This window comes from Malus sylvestris, chromosome 8 (assembly GCF_916048215.2).
Source record: "Malus sylvestris chromosome 8, drMalSylv7.2, whole genome shotgun sequence".
NCBI lineage: Eukaryota > Viridiplantae > Streptophyta > Magnoliopsida > Rosales > Rosaceae > Malus > Malus sylvestris.
In genome coordinates this window covers 13,940,470-13,963,499 of record NC_062267.1, presented here as the reverse complement: position 1 = coordinate 13,963,499, position 23,030 = coordinate 13,940,470, and the positions used below count along the sequence as shown (strand labels likewise).

At 38.6% G+C, this 23,030-nt stretch overlaps 2 protein-coding genes across 6 annotated transcripts; one reads left to right on the top strand and one right to left on the bottom strand.

Moving 5' to 3' along the window:
- Positions 1-1,606: 1,606 nt before the first annotated feature.
- Positions 1,607-7,884, bottom strand: LOC126630937 (splicing factor U2af small subunit B-like). 5 transcript variants are annotated; one of them, XR_007626159.1, is made up of 8 exons: positions 7,496-7,884; positions 6,899-7,193; positions 6,715-6,801; positions 5,800-6,419; positions 5,431-5,489; positions 3,354-4,853; positions 3,118-3,225; positions 1,607-2,058 (listed from the first exon to the last, which is right to left on the bottom strand). XR_007626159.1 is itself a non-coding variant. In XM_050301089.1 (7 exons), exons 2-6 carry the CDS (start codon positions 6,986-6,988, stop codon positions 3,376-3,378), a joined length of 363 nt encoding a protein of 120 aa, XP_050157046.1. In that variant the 5' UTR covers positions 6,989-7,193; positions 7,496-7,884; the 3' UTR covers positions 2,959-3,225; positions 3,354-3,375. The 5 variants fall into 5 exon arrangements, 2 of the variants coding, with proteins under 2 accessions (XP_050157046.1, XP_050157048.1); XM_050301089.1 differs by lacking the exons at positions 1,607-2,058; positions 5,800-6,419 and having other exon boundaries at positions 2,959-3,225; positions 3,354-3,423; positions 4,775-4,853; XR_007626158.1 differs by lacking the exons at positions 1,607-2,058; positions 5,800-6,419 and having other exon boundaries at positions 2,959-3,225.
- An 11,135-nt stretch (positions 7,885-19,019) lies between these two features.
- On the top strand, positions 19,020-22,175 carry LOC126632895 (adenine nucleotide transporter BT1, chloroplastic/mitochondrial-like). The gene is made up of 3 exons (XM_050303424.1): positions 19,020-20,068; positions 21,239-21,400; positions 21,481-22,175. The coding sequence occupies exons 1-3, from the start codon at positions 19,520-19,522 to the stop codon at positions 21,949-21,951; spliced, it is 1,182 nt and encodes a 393-aa protein (XP_050159381.1). The 5' UTR covers positions 19,020-19,519; the 3' UTR covers positions 21,952-22,175.
- Positions 22,176-23,030: the final 855 nt, after the last annotated feature.

The window sequence follows — 23,030 nt, the reverse complement described above, 5'->3', positions numbered from 1 at the left end:
TGGAAATCAACAATGTCAAAAGCAGTAGTTATACAAATTATATCGTACCGTTGGACAAGTAGAAATTAACCAATTCGAATCTCTTCCGACCAATTCAAATCCCTTACTCGTTAAAAAAGCAACCAAAAAAAAAATGATAAGAACAATAAAAAGAGGATGAAAAAATGTTGGTCCAATTGGGACAGTGCAGCAGGCCATGTCGGATCCGAGTGGCACCAACCCGTTATCCTTCCACTGCCAAGAGCGGGAGGTGGTCGTTGCTCTGTGATTCCAGCCTTCCGCGGTGCCCTCCGCTCTAGGAGCCGTGAAGCATGAGCCTTCGCCCAAACTCCACGGCACAACTCCTGGCTTGGAACGGGCGGGTTAGAATAGAGCCACGACAGAGCCGACCCGCTGAGGCCGAACCAACGTTCCAACACTTTGATATCCCCACTCGGGTTACAAGCTTGAGTTAATAAGCTCGACGGTGCCTTAGCTTTGGGCAAGTTATATAAAGTGCTTTATTTAGCCGCTGATGGTCGATGTGGGACTAATTGTAGTTGGTGCTTCTCTCTTGACTTGCTCTTCCCTTTTTGGAAGCTCAAAACTATGGCCATATCTAAATCAAAAAATTGTATATGCAAGAGAAGTTACGGGAGTTAAGGTCTACCTTGTTGTGGAGAAACATTAAAATAAGAAAAAATCGAGAGTTTGAAGCCTCTCCATCTTCCACTGTCACACTCCCTATGAAAGTTAATGCTTCCTCCCCCGGCCTTGTTTGATTGCCTCATTCTTTTCTCATCACATTCTCACACGAACACCATTTTATTTATTTTTATTTTCTGTAAAGTTCCGAGTGATGAGTGATATATCGCGATTAAAGTTCCAGCAAGGACTGAAAGAAATGAGATTACTTGAAGTGTTTTCCAAAAAAAAATCACCATTAGACCAGCCTGGTATTCTAGATGATATGGACACGACAAGGAAAACAAGTTGGGAGATAAAAGTGCAGCTGGCACTAGCTAGCAGGGCTGAAACAACCTGGTATTCCGGTAAGAATGTCCGTCAATGTTCCGGTTTGCATCCAAGTTTGTGCAGGCCTTTGAACACCCAAAACGCGTGCAGCTGCTCCAGTGTACTCATGTTGGCACCCTGATCCTAAGCTAAACTGCCTTGGAGCTTCCCACACTGCTTCTTCAACTTGTTACCATGAGATTTGCGTATCTTACTGGACTCGAAAAGTCGCCGTTCAACAAGACTGCTGCTAGGCCATTGTCAAAATGGAAGATGATTGTGCAAATTATATGTTTTCAGCAAGTTTAATTATTTGTTCGAAGCTTTGTTGCAGCACAATTGCTAGCTTGGCACGGCCAAAATCAGGAGGACCATCACCACCAAAGCATAAATAAGTACCAAATAGCTCAAACGAGAAAATATGCCCGCGCGTTGCTGCGGGAACCTGTTGTTTCAGGTGTAATCGGATAAATACAAAACATTTAAGTTGAATCAATTCAACACAATTATGAACAAACAGAGGGATACATGAGTGAATGAGGTCGATAAGATAAGTAGTTTTCTTTTTATATACATTCAAGTGGGCTAGCATATAAACACATTGTACAATGAGTGGGAAGAAACTGAACGTCTTTGATTAGAATGAGGATGGTTTCCAAAAAAGTTCTGTTTCCTTAAGAAACAGAAGAAACATGTAGTTCACACATAAAATTTCAGTTACCAAATCCAAAAAAAAAAAAAACCAAAAATGTGACTATACGGCTTTCTTACTACACAAAAATATCCCTTAGTTAAAGCATGCCACACATCATCAAATTGCTATTATATGTAGTATATTCCTCAGTGGCAAGTAATATACTCTCCTTAGCATGACCTCTCAATCCCCTCTTTATCTCCCTAGAATCATGCAACAACCCATAAATACGGTGCCCCTTTAAAATCCAAGCATACATTAAAAATTCAACAATAGTTACAAATCTCTATAAATGAACATACCTTGAAAAGCCAACGGCCCAAGTGACACTGCACACACTGCATGCATTCACATACACTCTCACACACACACTGAAGAATGAACGCATTATATTCAGTTAGCACCATTCAACTTTAAAAGCAGTGAGACCTTCCAAAGGCACAGCCTAACTGACCTCGGTTCAAATAACCAAATTGAGAACAACAGTTGAATTTTAGAAAAGCTGTACAGAGGGGGAAAAAAAGAAAAAAAAAAAGACTTCCTATTACCACAACTGAAAAACAAAATCAAAATGAACATAATAAAATATCAGCAGAGCATGAACACTAACTAACATCCTTTGAAAACATGTGCTGGTTACGTATAATATATATGTGCATAAATTAAGAAAATGACTTGAGTGCCCTAGCAGTAGTCTTTACGCTGAACCAAATCACTATTAGGTTGATTCACGCATCTTCTTTTATGTGCTAAATCTCTACTAAATTGCCCTACGAAAATGACATAAAACTAATTAAATTCCCAATATATCTGAGAAATACAACTTTTAAAAGTGTGACAATATATGCAGCACCAGGATGTTGCAGAACTCACTGCCCCATTTTAAGATTCGGTTTTTGTCCAATGTATGTATAAGCTCAGATACATCTGAGAATTTGCTTTTCAACAGTTGTTACTCTCATCGTCTTTTGGGAGAGATAGATACAAAGGTTAAGATTACAATGGGGAAGAGTTAAGAATCCCTCTAAAATACCAAAGAAAAACATACCTAGAACGGAGTAAACAACCGTTTGTCTCCATAGCAGTTTCTCAGAGCATTTATGCTATCAGAAAGATAGTGCTCCACTCCAGAAGGATGGACAAATGTGGTTTTTTCCAACAATCAGCACCAACCAACAATTTAATGTACGCAACCAAATGATTAAGCTAAACCCAATCTGACCAAATTTGATTTCAAATAAGCCAAATAAGTAATGACAACTAAACTAACCTTTCTTTCCCACATGAAGTAAAAATTCATTTCATTTATCTGTATCTCAACAACTTACACAAATAAATAACTTGAGCTTTGACATTTCCAAATTTGGTGAACTGGATTTTAGAGAGAGCAGAGAAAAAGAGAGAACCTGGTCCCTGTACACATATCTGACCTTTTAGCGTCCTCATCCATTGGCTGGTTAAGCAGCTGCTGAGCCAAATCCTAGACCCCACCTTTTTTTCACGGTCTCCATTGTCAGACATTGTTGCAGTGATCGCAACTCATGAACAATAAGCCATATATTATCAAACTTTAATTCCCCACGAACCAAACACGAACATTTAGAGTAAATTAATTAAAAACAAATTCATGGACAGAAGGAAAAACAAACAGGGATGAAACTGTTACCCAAAACAGAAAAGGATAACTATTACTCTTCTTCTTCGGCTATTTCTCCACTTTCTTCTTCGGTATATTCCTTGTGAAATCAATTTCCAAAATGATTATATAAATTATAAAAGTTCAAACTTATAATTACCGAGAAACCAAAAATGAACATTTCTACTAAATTAATTAAACTATTTATCTTCGTTCTTCGGTATTTTTACTGTGAAACCACCAACTGATATATTGAAAACACCTATGTTGGCAACGGTTGCAGCTATTACATATACAAACAAAAATATATTTCAGAAGATCATAACATTATGCAATTGCAAGCCCATCACCAGAACTGAATTAATCAGTTCAAGATTTAAAAAAATAAAAATTTAATAACCAAGCAAGGTAATGGACAAAACACACAAAGAATCCTAAAACCTCTAAGAAATCCGAATTCTCGGTACACCAAAACAGAACAAAAAGGCATGATCTAATTAATTTGAAAAATCCCAAGAATCAACAGATCACTCTTTGACGACAGTTCTTTTGTGCCACCAGTCAAGCATGTTTCTTGTAAAGAGAACCACGAATCCCTAAGATAATACAGAGTTTATGCCATGCGGAGAGGGGTTGGTTGCTTTAGGCTATAAACAAACAATTTTAAGTCCAAAACCTAAGCCTACATTCAACCTGTCTGCATCTTAATTAAGCAATTCCGCTGGTTAATATAAAAAATGTTAATTTCACAATTTAATTGACAGAGAGCTAGCACATTTGACTGGAAATAGCTTGAAAGAATTTGATAATTAAATGTACTTAATTCACCACTAAGTTACCTGAGCAGAACCCATGGATTGGCTTGTTCAGATATCCAATACGAAGATTGGATTTCTCTTCAAAGAGTATAATCTCAAAACAGAGAGAAGGGAATCTTCAAAAAGTGGCAATCGAGAGTTATGTACTTCACCGACATGCTTAAAAGTGGGAGGAGTTGTTCTCAGAAGTGATTTTCTAACCCGCGCAAGAAGGGTCCCAACCGGACCTTTGATTATTGTATTAGTTTCTTTCATTAAGAAATACCAACTGAAGGTTTAGACACACTGCCTCACGGTCACAAAGCTTAATCAAAACCATGAACATAAGAAAGACATGGAATTAGGAGTGCAAACCATTCATTTAAAATAAACTAAAGTAAAATCCAAATCTTCAACTACAGTAGGCTAGTTGAGATTAATTAAGTCACTAAATCAAACATTCTTTACAATAACAGAGTGAATACATGTTTCACAGAGAAACTAAAGAAGGTGCATATATGTATATATAAGTGTGTGTGTGTGTGTACATGTATGAGTACTCTGTTTGATGGGTTAGAGAACTACGAAAAACTGAAACTTTTCAAAAGCACCGAAACAGAGAAAATAAATTGGGGCTAAAAAATGGAATCCTACCAGAGGGGCTTTGAAAGAGTCAGAAAATGCTTCCTGATGATTTTGCACCTTGGTGAGTAGCATTAGGAGCATTTCTGTTCTGTTTTAATAGAAATAGAATTTATGGGGGTTGATTTACTTGTACAAATCTTATGAACAAAATTGTGATGTATCTATTAAACGTTCATTAAATTATTAATGTAAGTAGTTAACTTGTAAATTTGTTACATGTGATCATTTATATTTTTCAGCAAAAAAAAAAAAAAAAAACCATTTAACAATGCAAATACAATATACAAAGACAACTACTAAATTTAGCTTCATTTAGATAAAATAGATTATAGAAAGTCCTTTCAAACAACTAAAAGTCTAAAAGGGCATAAATGAAAATAGGGAGTTTTAACGAAAAACCACATTTTTACACTAAAAAGTCAAACCTAATACTATTCACTTTACCCTTTATTTTGTCCTTATCGTTAAAACTCAAAGTTTTCAAGCCCTTTTCATTAGTTTTCCTATGAAAATATTGAATAACCAACATGTCAAGATGACAATATGTAAATCTTACTTGAAGCACATCTAAGTAAAAATGGGTTGCAGTAGAAATTATGAAACTGAAAGATGTAGCTCTCAAAAAAGAAACATGATTGAAAAATAAGAATCAAATAAAGCCTCACCTGAGAGTAAAGATCACATGTGCCCAACTCCTTAACAGCCAAAGGCAATCTCTCTCCATCTACAAAGAAAAAATAAACACAAAAAAGCAAACATATTTACATGATTAAATATCAATTGAACTACAACCCAATTTACCAAATGAAAAAATAAATTCTGGGTTATGTCTACTGCAATAAAAAAAAAAAAAAAAAAGATTTCAATCCATTTTTCAGATTCAGAAGCAAAAAAAAATGGAGAACTACACAGCTACGAAAATTCTAAAAACAAAACCATTAGATCTGAAACTATTGCTCATAGATCCGTGAATGTTAGAACTGAAACAGTAAAACCCAAATTAAATCTTCAGAAATTGATTGAAAAGTCCTTACCTCAAGGAGGAAGACGAACACCAACAACCATTGACACAAATTGAGAAAGGAATGATTTAGAAAGAGAAAATGACCGCACCCACCCTCTCTTTCTCTCCCTGTAATTGTGCACCCAAACCCCCATGAAAAATACAACAGTAAGATAAGGAATTGAATGGAAAATCCAACAGTGAGATAGAGAATTGAATAGGATCTTCCGCTTAAGAAGCCGCCATTGTCAAACCGTTATTTTACAATTTGCTGCAACTTATTCTTAAACGTTCAACTACTCGGGATGAGTATTCTACAACTATGAAACAGTTCCTTTTAAAAGGCATGTCGCACAACTTTATGCATAAATAGGTATCCCAATAAACAAAACCACAGAGCAAATTCCAATAAACAAAACCAGATTTATTATTTAATCTTATTCATGGAACTGTCATAGTTTATGATAATGCGAAGCCAGGAAATAATTATGCAACACCATCACATATTAAAATTTGAGCAACTCACTCAAATGATTGAAAATCTATTACATACATATGGTCTTCTAACATTATACAATGAAGTTTCTTATGTGCGATTGTGCAAATGCACGATTTGCTTTCATCCTAAATCCAACAGTCTCAAGGCCAGCCCTGATAGACAGCATGTTTAAAAATTCAATCAATCGAAAATTCAAAATAAACCCAGTCCTCATTAATAGCTCAGCTCTAAGTTGGAAGTTCAGCAATAATGAGCAATAAACACCAAACTGTCATGTAGCACAATACATCTACTGACCACAAATCAATCAAAAGGACTTCGACGAAGCATATTACAGCGGCAGATAAAACCACCATAGCATCACGAACATCGACCATCATGTTTGTAACATACCAAAAAAACTAAAAAAATTACACAGAAAAAAACCCTAGAAATTAAAAATTATACCATGTGGTCAGCCAAATTGTCACAGATATTCAAGCTCTCGATCAGTCCGTACTTGCTCAGCTCCTCGAACGGATCCTCATAAAAATCCTGCACCCAAAAACAAAATCCCTATTCAAGACATAAAAATCCAGCACCCAAAAAGAAAATCCCAATGAGAGAGAGAGAGAGAGAGAAATTGATGGACCTCGAAGTTGTCCTGGATCTTGCGGGGGTCGAGGGCTTGGCCTTGGGGGTTGACGCCGGGGTTGGTGAGCATATCGGGGCGCTGGTACATTCTTGGAGATGAGGAGGGTGGGGCTGATGCTGGCCTTGGTGTGGAGGCGGAGCACCCTCTGTCACTCTGCAAACTGTCCTCAACCCACTCTGATTGAGCCCGACGGAACCCTTTCTACGATGGTCGACACGTGCACGGGAGAAGCGGTGGTGGTTCTGTGGTGATTTTTCACCGGAAAATGGAAGCGTTGGTGCGCCTGTGTGTCCTTGATTATATATCAGAATTCATAAGCAAAGTCAGAGGAAAATTGATGATTATTGAGCCAGTATTGAATAATGGGTATAAGATTGAAACTTTTGGATGCTCATCCTTGTTTCCAGATGAAAATAAGCATCCCAAAAAACGAAAACAAATCAACATTAGATAAAACTGTCTATACTACACATATGCAGATCAATTCCAGATAAATTAAGATAAAATCAAGGTATGAAATATATCAATTTAGGGTTGGAAGATCACCTCCAAATTTCAGTGGAGAGAGAGTGAGCGAGAGTTTAAGAGGTGTACCTGTAGTGAGTGAGTGAATAAGTGGGCAAGTGATGCTGCAACTGTGAGAGGGTGAGAAGAACACGGAGATAGGTTCGAAGAAGATCAAGGATCTGCAGCAATGGCGCTGAGATCCCCACTCTTCCCTTTCCTTCTCTCTCTGTCGCTCTGTCTCTGTCTCCCTCTCTCCCTCTCCCTCTCCGATCTCTATCTCTATCTCCATCAGCATGGCCTCCCAACTGCGAAACCCTCGGCGAGCGATCCTTACTCCTCCCTCTCCCACTCTCTCTTTCGCGCTGTCTCCCTCTCCCTCTCCTTCTCTCTCTCCCGACGGCATGGTCTCACCGAGTCCCACTGCAGCTCAGAAAGAAAGGAATTGAAACTCGCTAACCCACCCAACCCGTTCGAAACCCTACAGACTAAAATGACCATCGCACCCCTGCCTTTCCACGAAATCAGCGGCAGAGAAAGTCAATGGCAGCCTCGTAAATAAAGTGAAATTCGGCTCCAAAGACTATTCATTTGTACAGTGCAATTGAAAAGCCTTCTTTAGACTAAAGTAATAAATTACTTTTTTTTTTTAAATTTTATTTTCCCTTAATGGTTGTTATCGGTTACGATTTTCTACAGTCGGTATATATTACTGTATATGCCACACAAGCAAATATATAAAAGACGTTGGTCCAATTGGGCCAGTCTAGCGGGCCATGGTGGATCCGGATGGAACCGACCCGTTATCCCTCCACTGCTGAGAGGGGGAGGTGATCGTTGCTCTGTGAAACCAGCCTTACGCGGTGCCCTCCACTCTAGGAACCGTGAAGCATGAGCTTTCACCCAAACCCCGTGGCCCAACTCCCAGCTTGATATGGGGGGACCAGAATGAAGCCATGACAAACAAACCCAACCCGCTGAGGCCGAACCAACGTTCCAACACCCTGATGTCCCCACTCGGGTTACAAGCTTGCATTACTAAGCTCGACGATGTGTATGCTTTGTGCAAGGTATATAAAGTGTTATGTATAACTACTGATGGTCAATATGGGAGTTCTCCTTGTTAAGATAGTTGAAGAAGAAGATAGAAGAAAGAAACCAAAGGGAGAGAGAACAATCTGTATTTTGTTTATTCCTATATCTGAATCAATGAGCACTCTGCTCTACAACTTCAGTTTTATCCCCATACAACAATCTCACCAATCTAATTATTATAACTAACTAACTAATCTAGGATTGTGACAAGTGTCAACAACCCAGTCCATCACATTCTTCATATATTCCTAACATTCCCCCTCAAACTCAAGATTGGGGCATCCAATCATGAGGTTGAAGCAGTCAAGTTCTCAAAGAATCATTAGTGCAGTATTCCTTGCAATTGGAGGTGAGGTTGCTGCTGCACAAAGTCTCTGCAATAAGAAAACCCTCCTAGCAACTTGAGCTTGTATATTATTGCTATATCATGTCTACCATAGTAGCCAAATCAACACTAATGATTCCTTTTGCCAAATCAACACTAATGTTTTCTTTTGCCAAATCAACACTAATGTTTCCTTTTGCCAAATCAACGTAGACCTGGTGCCCCCACCCTTGTCACAAATTCTCATATGATAGCCTAACTGAATATCAAATATAGGTCCACCATTGCATAACTGGAATACATAAAATCTTCTGAACTCATGTGCAAGTGCAACAATTTGAGCAGGAACAACGTGCACCTCGTCCATGAGAAGCAATCCCCATTCTCTATTTCTTATTTCTTCAATAATCTTTTCAGATTCTTCTGACCTCTTTCCACCAAAGGCAACCATGTTATATGTTGTTACAACCACCCCAGCGTTTCCACAGAACCTTTCTTTACTATCAGATGTGAAACAACAAATTTGATCATCGCGGATGGTTGACCACAACTTGAACTGAAAAGCCCACTGATCAACAGAGACAGCATTTGTTGCTAAACAAAGGCAGCTCTTTCTTATCCGGAAAGCTACAGAAACACCAACTAGAGATTTTCCGGCACCACAGGGTAGCACAATAATGCCAGATCTTGCTCTCCCGTTCCCAAATATTTTACTCAAGCTCTGCTCCTGATAAGGTCGTGGTTGAGCCTGAGGCTTTAGTTCCATATCTAGATCAGGGTTAACTGTATCATTTCTGAAGTCATACTCCTCCAACATGGGATAGTTCAAAGCATTTGGCAAGCAACATTCCTTAACATTCATCTTGGCCGTCTTGTTGTCAGAGTTAAGAACCGTAAATGTCACTTGAATACACGGTTGTAAACCCATTGAAATCAACTGAGATTCTGGACCTTCGTTGTCAATACATTCAAAAACTTGGTCTTTGGCATCATCTAAAAACATTTCATCTTCTGAAACAATGAAGTCAGAGAGAGAACCAGACTTGCAATCATAAACCCTATGAATTTCAACATCAGAATTACTCTGTAAAGGTGTTTCATGTTTCTGCAGGATAACTGGACAACCTAATTTGAATTGTTGATCCAATGTGCTTTGACATGATTCAGGGGTTGAAACTGAAGACTGAGCGTTATGTCTGGGATAACAATCATCATCAAAATGATCCTTCTGTGAACAAATTTGATGTGTAGGAAAATCAGGTGGTGGAGAATTAAAATATGGAGATGGCGGGGAGCCAAGAATTCCAGGTGAACAGTCAGGAAAAGACTTGTAGGTTGCACCATTATTGTAATGGAACCTCCCTTTACCACGACTCTTGAATCGAAAATTTCTATACACACCATTATAACCATCAACATTATTACCTAAGCGTGATTGGCATGAACTAAAATTGTATTGAGCATGATAACCATAATTGAAACAGCATGTAACTGAGAGCTAGAGAGAGGAAAGAAAGAACCTTGTGTCTGACAGTCACCAAATTTAGTGACAGAAGCACAATCCACAATGGCTTCCTCAGCGAGTAATTGTTGATGAAAGTTCTCGAGTGAAATAACACCCTCACGCCCTCTGATTACACATTTAAATGTGTTGTATGTTGCAGGGAGGCCATTCAACGCAATGAGCACAAAGTCTTCATCAACAAGTGTGACACCAAGAACAGAAAGTCCATCCCTTGCTTCTTTAATTCTTCTAAGAAACTGGGAAATTGAATCTGATCCTTTCTTCATGTTGTAAAGATAAGTCTGTAACTTGATTATACTGGTTTTTGTACTTGGTAAGAAAAAATGGTTATGGAGACGAACCCACATCTCTCGAGAGCTCGTGCTACCAATCACATAGGAAATTGCGGATGAAGAAAGTGTTGCAGTAAGGAGCAACATCAGAGCATAATCGTGCATTTTCCATGCTTTGTAGTCATCAGACTCAATTCTTGAACCAACACCCATTGACGAAGCTTCAGAATCACTGGAAGAGATAGACGAAAATTGAGACGGGCAGCAAGTCGAACCATCAACAAAGCCCATGATCCCATAACCTTCAAGCAGTAATTGCATCTGAAAATGCCATTGAAGATAGTTGGAATCATCCAACTTAACCGACACAGAAGATGATACAGAAGAGATCAACCTAGTAATCGGAGACTGCAAGATTTGCAGTTGAGAAGCAGTAACCATGGTGAAGAATTTTCACTGAGGAATAAAAACAAACACTTGGTGTGCAAGAACCACCCAACTGAATCGAAGAACTGAGGACGAAGAGAAATGCCCAGAAAATCACAGAAAAATCACAGAGAAATCACAGAGAGATAAAAGATTGTATCAAAGAGGAACCTGTCTGGATTTTATAATTGGTTCTTGAAACTTCTTGCTGATAGTTGCAGAAAGCAGTGCTCAGCAACTAAGAACCAACAGATGTCTCGATAAATGGTACAGGTCAAGATTGAAGCCCCATTAGAGTTACCATGAAGAACTGGGTAATCTTAATACACCCCACAAGACAGAAGAAGAAAGAATTTCGTGTAGCGGAAGCAAAAGAAAGGATCGAAGAAGCTGATCAAGCTTTAATGGCTCTTGATACCATGTTAAGATAGTTGAAGAAGAAGATAGAAGAAAGAAACCAGAGGGAGAGAGAACAATCTGTATTTTGTTTATTCCTATATCTGAATCAATGAGCACTCTGCTCTACAACTTCAGTTTTATCCCCATACAACAATCTCACCAATCTAATTATTATAACTAACTAACTAATCTAGGATTGTGACAAGTGTCAACAACCCAGTCCATCACATTCTTCATATATTCCTAACACTCCCTTGACTTGCTCTTCCCTATATGGAAGCTCAAAACTGCGGCCATATCTAAATAAATTTGTAGTCTTAAATACTAATTTTTTAATATAAGGTTTATATTGCTGTGGAGAAATATTAAAATAGGAAAAAAATCGAGATTCGAAGCTTCTTTCTGACCATCAAACTCCCTGTGAAAACAACTCAAAACGATAAGTGGTGTTCAAATGATTTTGAAGTTAATGCTTCCTTCCCCAGCCTTTGTTTGATAGTCTCATTCTTTTCTCATCATAATCTCACACAGACAACTTTTTGTTTCCTTTTAGGTTTTGTAAAGTTTCAAGTTATCAGTGAAAAATATGGATTAAAGTTCCGGCGAGAACTGAAAAATATAAGCTTGCTCATAAGTCGTCGTACCCAGTGCACCAGTGCACAAGGCTCCCGCTTTACGCAGGGTCTGGGAGAGGTGAATGTCGACTAGCCTTACCCCCATTTATGAAGAGGCTGCTCCCAAGTCTCGAACCCGAGACCTACCGCTCATGGGCGAAGGCACTTGCCATCGCACCAAGTGCGACCTCTAAGCTTGCTCATAAGTGTTGCAAAAAAAGATTTGCATTGGATCTACCTGGTATTATAGATGAAGGATACAATAACGAAGGTTGAAACCATACCTGGCGTTCTGGTAAGAATTTCGTCAGTATTCCAAGTTGCACCCAAGTTTGTTCAGGCCTTTGAACTGGATAAATAGACACTAGGAATGTGGTGTAGGCATTGGGACACTCTCAGTTTCTATTCTAACTTAAGATAAAAGCACCTATATAAACAAAATAGATAGAATAGAGTGCTTTGTATAATAAATTTCACAGATAATATCTTGCATAACTTATGTATTGTGTATATTAAAGTGAACAACACTTGGAAGGAACAAAAGTTTGGTTAGATTCTTCAGGTTTGTAAAACATTTGCTTTTGTTATATGATTCGTTCACACCAATTTTCGGTATTCGTGACGTCGAGCCGTATTGGGACAGCCACAAATAACCAAGCTAGGTTCAGTACTTCAATAAATACATAACCAGAGCACCTGACTAACAAAGCCAGTAGTTCAACAACGTAGCATCCTCTTGTTTATTTTATGGTTGCATCTAACCCTTAGGTTAGACTGTTTATGTACAACTCTTGGGTTAGACTGTCTATATACCCTAAGACAGGATCAAGTTATTCGTAGTTTTCCATTTTGTTAAGCTCCAAAGTGTTGTATTCACGATGGCTTTCAAGACTTCTCATGATATTAACTAGCAGCAAACATTAAGTTCTAGACAACTCCCAATGCGGAGTGATGCTACAAATGTCATTTCATCTTTTACATATATCACAATGCTTTCTACCGACAATTCCACAATCAGCAACAATTAACAATTCAATGATCCAAAGCGGTACAATATTAACATCTAACAACATTGATCAGCCAATACGATCAAATGTCACCTCACAAAATTAATAGGGCCAATCTCCATATAGATCTACCTCATTTCCTTACCTGGGTTCCAAAATAATGACATTGTAATCTCATTACAAACACAAGAATCCACCTTAAGCAACTGTATTCACAAGAATCCAGGATTTTAAACCAACTCAATGGAACCAAATAGGAAGTGGGATTTCGAACCAACTCAATGTGTATGGTCCCCCAATGCAGATTAACCAGCAGGATCATAGGCATCTATTTAATAGTGTAGTTCTTGAATGTGAATTAACCAGGCAGGATCACATATGCAAACAAGTAACCAAGTAGGCAGTGATCCCTTAACCAAGTGTAGTCACCCCTCGAATGCATATAGTCCCCCCAATGCGGATTAACCAGGCGGGACTATAGGCAAGGGTCCAATAGTTTGATCCCCCATTGCGGATTAATCAAGTGAGACTACCCACAGAAGTAATGTGACCAAGTAGGCAGTGATCCACAATTATGGATTAACCAGGCAGAGTCACCCCTAGGATGAGTATGATCCCAATGCGGATTAACCAGGCAAGATCATCCATGTACCATATTGATACATGGTGCAATCTCATTATCACACATCACGCATCAACCATCAACCATCATACATCATACATCATGCAAAATGCATCACCCACAAGATTTGCATTGCAAGAACATACCCAGTTCATCACACATAATATATCATACGTCATATGATCATAACCAATTAACTAGTCACACAACGTACAATTTCTACTAAATGGTCTCCGACTCATTTCCTCACACTAAAAATTGCACATATCATTTATCTCACCTAGGAGCTGAATAAACCCGTAAATTCAGGTAAGGTGCCACTCACACGCAAACTAAGGTCTCATACCCCAGGTGGCCTACTAACCAAAATAGGCCCACTAAGATTTATCGTATCTCTAGTAATGCTAACTTCAATTCTTAACAATACTTCATAACATGTTGACCAAAAGTCAACTCTTGGTTAACATGGTCAATGGTAGGGTCACAGCACTACGTAACCCAAATCCGGAAGATCAACAAATTGGATTTTTGATCCATAAATTTCTAAGGTCGTCACGTCACTCCACAACAACATACTACAATTTCAAGACGAGTGAGGGGCCTTTACGAAACAAGGGTCAAACGATGGAATCTTATCAGATGGACATTAAAATTGAGTTTAGGTCATCGAAATTAGCCTAGGAAAACAAAGTTAGCCTATCTGGCTCACACGACGTTGCATGCGGCAGTGGGCTAGTTAACCTTAGCCAGAATCCAGCCAAATCCAAAGCATGCTCAAAATACACAAAAACTTAGTAAACAACAAGGGGAGTAAGTTTTATACCTGGGCTAGAGCCTGGTTGTGGTTGGAAGACAGTGAAAATCGCCGGTGAAGCCTCGTGACCTTGAATGATGCACCCATGACGCACCACCATCCAATGTCCAATAGACGATCTAAGACCTAGGATTTGAAGCTGCTGTCGAGGCGAGTCCAACCTCGGTGGTGGTGACCATCACCGTTAAGAGAAATTGCTGGAAAGTGGTGAGAAACCGGCAGCTGTCGAGGAAAAACTCAGCATGAACCACTGCGAACGAAGGCCCAACAGAGTTAACTTTTGGGTGGGTTGTGATCAGGAAGCCGAGGACTATAGTTTGGTGGTGGTGGTAGTGGTGATGATGATTGATTCGTCGAAAAAAGTCGTGAATCCACATTGAAAACTTTCTGCTTAAGTGGGTCGCATTACCTGGTCGAGTCAACACACATAGATCAGCTTTCCAAAACAAGAAAGTGTGCTCTAACTTTGTTGAAGCATTCTATTTATAGAGGTCCAAATGACCATTTTACCAATGCCTTTGCTCGCTTATTTATCCTTCGTTGCAACTTCGTTTCATAGATGGTTTTCGCATACGCATTTGTAGAATCGAGCTCTATCCAAAAATACTAAGATTGACCGTGAAAGGTCTAATTAATGAGTAATTACAAAAAAATTAAACTTTGTAACTAACTACAATTTTAAATTAATGAAAATAAAATTGGATTATCTATAAAGCGATTAATTATTTATATGCTCCCTTAATTAATTGCAATCTTATTGTGCCTCTTAAAATTTAGTTGTTTTATTGGAAACCCAAATCCAGGGTCGGTCCAGAGATTTTTGAGACGCGGGGCAACGCTAAAAAATGTGCCCTCACTTCATATAAAAACAATTATTTATTTTCACACGTAAGACATCGATAAAATTATATTTAGAAAACACTTCAAACTTAATAATTTAGAAATACAAAATAACTAATTTATTTTGTATCGAGAAAAGGGAACAAAAAAACTTCGGGTTTACAAGTAGATAGATTATGAGTTTTGTTTTCTATCTGAACTTTTAAAGTGTTTTTGTATAAATCGTGAGGTATTTTTATCTTATTTACTAAACTTGTTGATATGATACTAAAATAATAATAATGTTTTCGAGTTTTTAAGGATATGTATAAGTAATGAATGAATACTAAATTAAACATTTTGATAACACGTAATATTATTTGCAAATTTGGTCTAAAAATTTAGTCTACGCGTTACTCTTTATTGAAGATTAGACTTGAATTGGAACAGATATTTAAAAATAGCAACCTACATAGCTACTAGCTAGTAAATAAATTAACAACAAAACAAAAATTTGTAAAAATTGAAAAAAATAAACATGCACATGGCATTTCAAACTTAAGACCTGTCGTTAATTTTAAACAACAAAAATCATTGCTTCCAATTAAACTTCTTCATCATTTAGCCAAATTTTATAACTTTATACTGTTAAATTTTTTTTATAAAATATGGAATGTAAATAAGTATACATGGTGTTTTGAACCTAAGACCTCCTCATTAATTTTAAACAATAAAACCACTAGTTCTATTTAAATTTCTTTGTCACTAAACCAAATTTTATAAATTTATACTCTTATAAAAACATATATAAATATACAACCTAATAATTTTGGTGCCCCCAATTTTTTCGACCTAACTGCATTGGGCCTGGGCCTGGGCCGGGCCTGCCCAATTCACTGCTGAATCAAATTTTTTTTTTTACAAATTCAAATTTTTTATTAATTACTTAATTCCCTCAACTTGTGCCTCACTTTTCTCCTTTGATTAATTATGTCAAAAAAGTCCGAACTGTTTGTCAAATAATTCGATTCAAATCGTGTGATCACGCATTTTGATTAACTAAGTGATGAGAACCAAACAGTTCAACATCGGTTTAGTTCTACCAAGGACGAGGCTATGACATGTTGGTTTTGCAACGGGAATGTGAGATTCGCATTCAAAATTTTAGATATGAGAAATTCTTAATCTAAGTAAATCTGAAATCAATTCGCAAACCAGTCATGTTACGTCATGTTTGAAACTTTAAACATGTTGTGTTGTGTTATTAGTCCACAATGTCATTGTGTCGTCTTGAAGTTGTTGGTAAGTCCTCTAAAGTGAATGGGATGATGTGGCTGTTAGGTAGGGATATGAAACTAATATCTCATGGGACTGCTTTTCAAAGGGCTGGAATCACTTTCTAACAACCAAAATAGATTCCGACTACAATTGGTAAAAAAAAATGTAGACGTTTTCGCCTATTTACCCTCATAAACTTTTAAGTCAAGTCGATTTCCCACCCTAAACTTTTTATAAACATGCAATTACCTCACCATCATCTAATTTCTTCTTAAAAACTTTCCGTCATTCTTTGGTCCATATTTATTATGTGCACAATAAGTGAGCCATTTAATAGGATTATATCGTTATGTTCAGCATTTAGATGAGTCATGTGTAAATCAAATAGGACAGTGAGAATGTAATTGACGATTTGTAAAGATTTAGAGAATAATTGATCGAAATAAAAAGTCATGATAAATTGGACGAAAATCTCAAAAAATCAAAAGTGGTTAATGATCATAATAGTGTTTTCTAAAAAAACACATGGAGTAAGTATCAAATTTTCCCTTCTATTCTCCCCCTCCCCCTCCAAAACATTTCATTCCAATCCTTATTCTAAAATGGGGTTAAAAGTATTAGAACTAAAAAAAAAAAAAGTCAAATTCCAGCCAAGATTTAAGCCAAAATTAGTGAGCTGGCCCACTTGTGCGAGTGGGAAACCAGCAATTGGAGATCACTTTCCCAACTGACGCGCCATACTCTCCCAACTCTCCAGTGCCTGCTAAAGGTGGCAACCCCACCCACGTGAGTTGTGTTGGTGTTTGGACCCGATTTTACACCATCGGCCCAAGTAATCGAGGCCGTTGGGTAAGCAATTTTAAAGGATAGTATTATGATTTTTATCGTAATATTTATCCGTTAATATTAATTACTCTTGGCATATTCTTATTATATTTTCAAGCAAGCAGTACAGTTCAAGTGGGCTTGGAATTCTTGTTATCAGATTGGGATAACATGATGGGTGTGATTAGAATTGTCAAGATGCATGGTTTTCTTCTATGCGTGGGATGCCAAGATGAAATCTCTGATAATGGAGCCGCTCATATCCTAGATGGGATAATTATTAGCATAAAAATATATGCTAATATATGCAAATTAGTTGGCTGACTCCATCAAATCCTACGGCCAAGGACCAATAAGGATGTGGAGATTTTGAATTAAACAAAGTTTTATTTGGTTGGATAACTGCATGATGACCTCATGCGATTATATTTGTTTGATCCCGTCAAACATGGATGCTTTTTCATGGTCTTTTTAAATTGGTAATGATCCAATTTGAGATAAGGGCTGATGGGAGTTTAATCTGCACATGCAAACCACACCACAGATCAAATACAATTCTTTGAAGATCAAGCCACATCAGGCATGCTCGTTCCTATAAATACAAGGCTACAAACAATGGAAAGGGACCTCCAATTCAACACACAAAACTGCCCTGCGCAAACTCTCTCAACAACTTTGAGATTTTTTATTTTCTCTTTTCGCTGACACATCTTCCGTTGGCATTAACAGCACTGTGAAAGCAACCGGTGATATCTTAAGTCGGTGTAGATAGCTCTGTCACCGTAGAATCAGCCGGTCTCGCAGCATCTTCCGTTGGCATCAACAGCACTGCGGCGAGGACGGTTGATTACCTATCCAAGTCTCGGTCGAGAAGGATTTCTAAATCCTTATTGGTCGAGGTCATCTCATTAGCCTTCTCGGCAAAGTGAGGTGTTACAGTTATTACATTCGGCACATTGAAAACCGAATTTGATATTGAACTTCGTAAGAATAGTAACCTTGTCTTCAGGTTCGAGAGCCCAAGAGGCCGAGACGTGTTCCTTTTTCGGCCGCAATCGCACGACGCAGAAGTCAGCTGCGCATCCAACGCAACATCAACAAATTTTACTCCTCGGCCGAGCTCGGCCGACGAGTTGGCACACCCCGCATTCACCGAAGGACGTAGTTAACTTATAGATTACTCGGCCTACGCGCCACGTAGGCTTGGTAGTTTTTAGGGTCAACATTTGGACACTTGTCGGCAATAAAGTTGAGCCCAACGGCTCTTTTTGTGATCAACTGCTCACATTCAAATGGTCGTTAGTTATCCAACGGGTCCACATTTAATTTAATTAATGTTTTTTGTTTTATATTCATTCTTTAATAATATGAGGCTAAAAATTTAGGTTTTAAGGTTTGGAACAAAAAAGTTGTTTCTAAATTTTAACCTAAGAATTATAGATGGTCTAATAAATTTCAACGCATTTTTTTTAAATGAAAATACTTATGGCCAAAATTAACTGTTTAAAAGCCAAGCATTTATGAAAAAAAAAAAAAGAAAATGAAGAAACGTATTCAAATCCTCGAGCGACCGAAACGCAACCTTTGCTTACACAAGTGACAAAGGATTCTTTCTTTGGGGAGGGTTCAGTGGCACAAGTAGCTTTGTACGTTACTAACCTGGATACAAAACTAACTTCCCCTTCCCCTTCCCCTTCCCCCACAGCCACCACCACCACCCCCACCACCAAACCACAGAATAGGAGAGAGGGAGCTGCGACTACGTGTGGGAGACAAGCAGAGAGAATCCATTTCCCACCTACCTCTCCTCTCTCCTCTTAGGTTTTCTCTTCCTCTTTTACTCTTCCCCCTTTCGTTTTCATCGCCTCCTTCCCGAATCAAAACAAAACCCAATTCTGTATCCACCCAATTTTTTTCCTTCTTCGCTGTTGTTCCTCGTACGCATCTATTAAAATGGATTCTTCGATTACCCATTTGCCCAAAATCGAATCTTTGCCTCTCAAGCACTGTGAATCCGCTTGAAACCGTAGCCAAAAATGCTTTTATCTGCTACTAAATTTTAGAAGAAAGCGTTTTACTTTAGGTTTTGAACAATGGTTAGAAAGCAAATTCAAGTTTTCGATGATAAGAGTGATGGGTTTCTCTCTGTTGGCAATTTGGGAAATTTAGGATTTCAATGGAGTCCCCAAGAGGGGGGTTACCATCCCGGAGGCTTATTTGCAAGCGTTAGCCAAGTGGGGGTGGGGTTTGGGGTCTCGCCGGACCCTCCCAATCCACGCAGTGATGGCGGGGCCGTGAAGCTTCCGTATGCCGAGCAGTACATGAAGTATGTGGAGGGGATTAAGAATTTTGGGGTTGGGGAAGAGAAAGGGGTGGTGAAGAATAAGAAGGGTGGTCTCAAATTGAAGATTAAGATTGCAAACCCTTCACTGAGGAGACTAATAAGTGGTGCAGTAGCCGGGGCAGTTTCACGCACGGCTGTGGCGCCCTTGGAGACGATAAGGACGCATTTGATGGTCGGGAGTAGTGGGCATTCTACTACTGAGGTGTTCAATAATATAATGAAGACTGATGGGTGGAAGGGGTTGTTTAGAGGAAATCTAGTCAATGTGATTCGGGTTGCACCGAGCAAGGCGATAGAGGTAGGAAGATTTCTTTCGTATCAACTTGTTTTGGGTTATGGTGGATTAAGACATGTCTGATATCTTCGACTTTTTTGTGCTTTGCTTGTCATATTGGTGATGTTACTATGGTTAGTGATTTGACTTATTCTTTTTTAGGTGTAATTAATGTCTTAGTGACAAGTTCTTTTAGATGTAGTATGGCCTCTGTTGGTTGTTAGCATTGCGTGTAAATTAATTTTGCCCTTTGTTTGTTGAAGCTAGGAGTAAGTCAAGTTTCATACTTTTTCATGTGGTATTTTGTTTCTCTGAACATATCAAGTGCGTCCAATACGAATTGAGCTGTCTGTGAAATTTATAATTGAGAACATTTCTGATTTAATCCGAAAAGCTTGGTCTTTGGCTTCCACAAGGTATCATGATGTTTTTCTATGGGATCACAGTTCTGTTTTCAGCTTTTTTCCTTCACTGGGATGTATATGCAACAATCTTAGTTAAAGTGCCTTGCACCTATGAGTCAGCCCATGCTTAGATTGCTAGATCATATAGTTCGGAACCTGCCAATCCTTTGGTATGATGCTGCTTTTAGTTGCACATGGTAGTGCTTTTTCATTCTAGTCAAATGATCTGCAAGGTACGGTAAACTACCTTATGCAGAACCTCAAGGAGGAACCTTGTGTGAATTGGAGAAATTGAATTCGTGGTACGGTGTTCTGCATTAGTTATAGTATGGAAAATGCTGCTGCAAATTGTTGATTTAACGTGCTAATCAGTTCTCCATTTAGTTCTTTTTTTAGTTATAGCATCTTCGATCATTGAGGAGAACCACTATAATGTTAAAGGAGATGACCCATCTAGCTTCTGTTCAATACAGAAAAGATGAAGCTTGCTTCATGCAGAAAGCAACTTCCTTTTGATGTACCGTGTTTGAACTGGCCTAGTCTGTTTTTTGTGTGGCCAAGAAAACATTTGTTTATAGTGTATACAAACAGATAAAGAGATTTAAGGCACCTGTCCAGTGTACAGTAGCTGTTGTATTGTTTTGGTGTGTACATGTTATGTTAACTTAAAATTGGCGAGAAAATCTTTGGAAGTTCCCTGCATGAATATGATATTCGTTACAAAGATTTGAAGGATTTCAAATCTGCATGTTTAATTGGTTTTGTTTGTGCTACCTTTTTCTATTTGCAGCTGTTTGCTTATGATACGGTTAACAAGCAACTGCAACCAAAACCTGGAGAGCAGCCCAAACTTCCAATTCCTGCCTCGTTAATTGCAGGTGCTTGTGCTGGAGTGAGCTCGACAATTTGCACATACCCTCTTGAGTTACTTAAGACGCGGCTAACCATTCAGGTATTGTAAGGACTAGCACGAGTGTGTGCCTATCTCAAGTATGGCTGTTGCATCCCATAATAATGTTGTTATATCTGCAGAGAGGCGTTTATGATGGCCTTTTGGATGCATTCTTAAAAATAGTGCGAGAAGAGGGACCGGGAGAGCTTTACAGAGGTCTTGCCCCTAGTCTTATTGGAGTAATTCCATATGCTGCCACCAATTACTTTGCTTATGATACATTACGGAAAGCCTATCGCAAGTTTCTCAAACAGGAGAAGATTGGAAACATTGAAACCCTTTTAATTGGATCAGCAGCCGGTGCTATTTCAAGTACTGCAACTTTCCCACTTGAAGTGGCACGCAAACAGATGCAGGTAGGAGCCCTCGGTGGGAGGCAGTATACGAATGTGCTTCACGCCCTCGCCAGTATACTTGAGCATGACGGGGTTCAGGGTTTATACAAGGGGCTAGGGCCGAGCTGCATGAAGTTGGTGCCTGCAGCAGGGATTTCATTCATGTGCTACGAAGCATGCAAGAGGATACTGGTAGAAGGAAAAGAGGAAGAATAGAATACTTTCATGAGAAATAAATGACATTACATGGTTGCAGCAGAGAGGAAAGATATGGGAGAACTTATCTTCGACGTGGGTTTACTTGCCCCTTTTCTTTTTGATTGCTGGATATTTTTTTTGTTCCTTTACATTTTGCAACTCAGTTGAGGGAGCCTTGTTTTTCCTGAGGTTAGACTTGATGTTTTTGAGGATTAATTTAAATGGCATTTGGCTTAGTGTTTTGGCTTGATGTGTCATAAGTGAGAGAACAATTTGCATGGAACGAGTCTATCACCATGTGGATCTCAGTTCAAGTAAGTCCTCCGAATGCGGCTGCAGCTCCAAAGGTATGCACATTGTACATATGCATTTCTTTGTCGGGCGCCTTATTTATTGCCTTGGAGGTTTTGCTACCAATTCCCATTGCTATCATGTCCTTGCATAATGCTCATGTTACCCTAATATTGGTTAGAGCACTTCCAGCGTTGGCTGGAGCTCGGGGGACAGGCCAGCAAACAGGGCCCGAGAGCCCGGCCTATTGACTCCAGTGTGTGGGAGCCCGAGGGACAGGGCAGGCCCGAGCACCAGGCCTGTCACAAATTGCCAACTCCCAAGCCCGAAGGCTATCTGACGTAAGGCTGATGTCAGCCCCTTTTTTTATTTTATTTTTGTCAGGTGTGTGCAGTGCACCCGCGCATGGGGGCGCGTCACCTGACATGTTTTCAGTGAATGGGGCTCGTGGCGCAGTTTCAAATTGTTACCGTTGGGAAGCCACATGGCTTCCCATGGTCCGTTGGATCTCAACGGCAAGAAAATGTGGACCGTCAGATTTGCAACGGTAAAAAAATAAAAAAAATCTTATTTAATATCAACTGTTGGATTTGAGATCAACGGTTGATATTATTCTCCTTTATAAATAAAAAAATAGTTTTAAAATTCAAAATTGTTACCGTTGTGCCATGTGGCACAATCTAAAGTGTTGGAATTAAAATTTTTTTTTTAAAATCCAATAGTAGAAATTATTTAGTTGAATAAAAAAATTTTAAAAATTTTAAAAATTTTAAAAATCCGAAAAAAAATTTAAAAATTTTTTTAAA

Coding starts and splice junctions, on each gene's coding strand:
- LOC126630937 (XM_050301089.1), bottom strand. CDS start 6,988: ATGTACCAGCGCCCCGATATGCTCACCAACCCCGGCGTCAACCCCCAA. Junction 6,802..6,898: donor AGATCCAGGACAACTTCGAG/GTCCATCAATTT, acceptor TTTTGGGTGCAG/GATTTTTATGAGGATCCGTT. Junction 5,490..6,714: donor ACAATTTGGCTGACCACATG/GTATAATTTTTA, acceptor TTTTCTTTGTAG/ATGGAGAGAGATTGCCTTTG.
- LOC126632895 (XM_050303424.1), top strand. CDS start 19,520: ATGGTTAGAAAGCAAATTCAAGTTTTCGATGATAAGAGTGATGGGTTT. Junction 20,069..21,238: donor CACCGAGCAAGGCGATAGAG/GTAGGAAGATTT, acceptor TTCTATTTGCAG/CTGTTTGCTTATGATACGGT. Junction 21,401..21,480: donor AGACGCGGCTAACCATTCAG/GTATTGTAAGGA, acceptor TTATATCTGCAG/AGAGGCGTTTATGATGGCCT.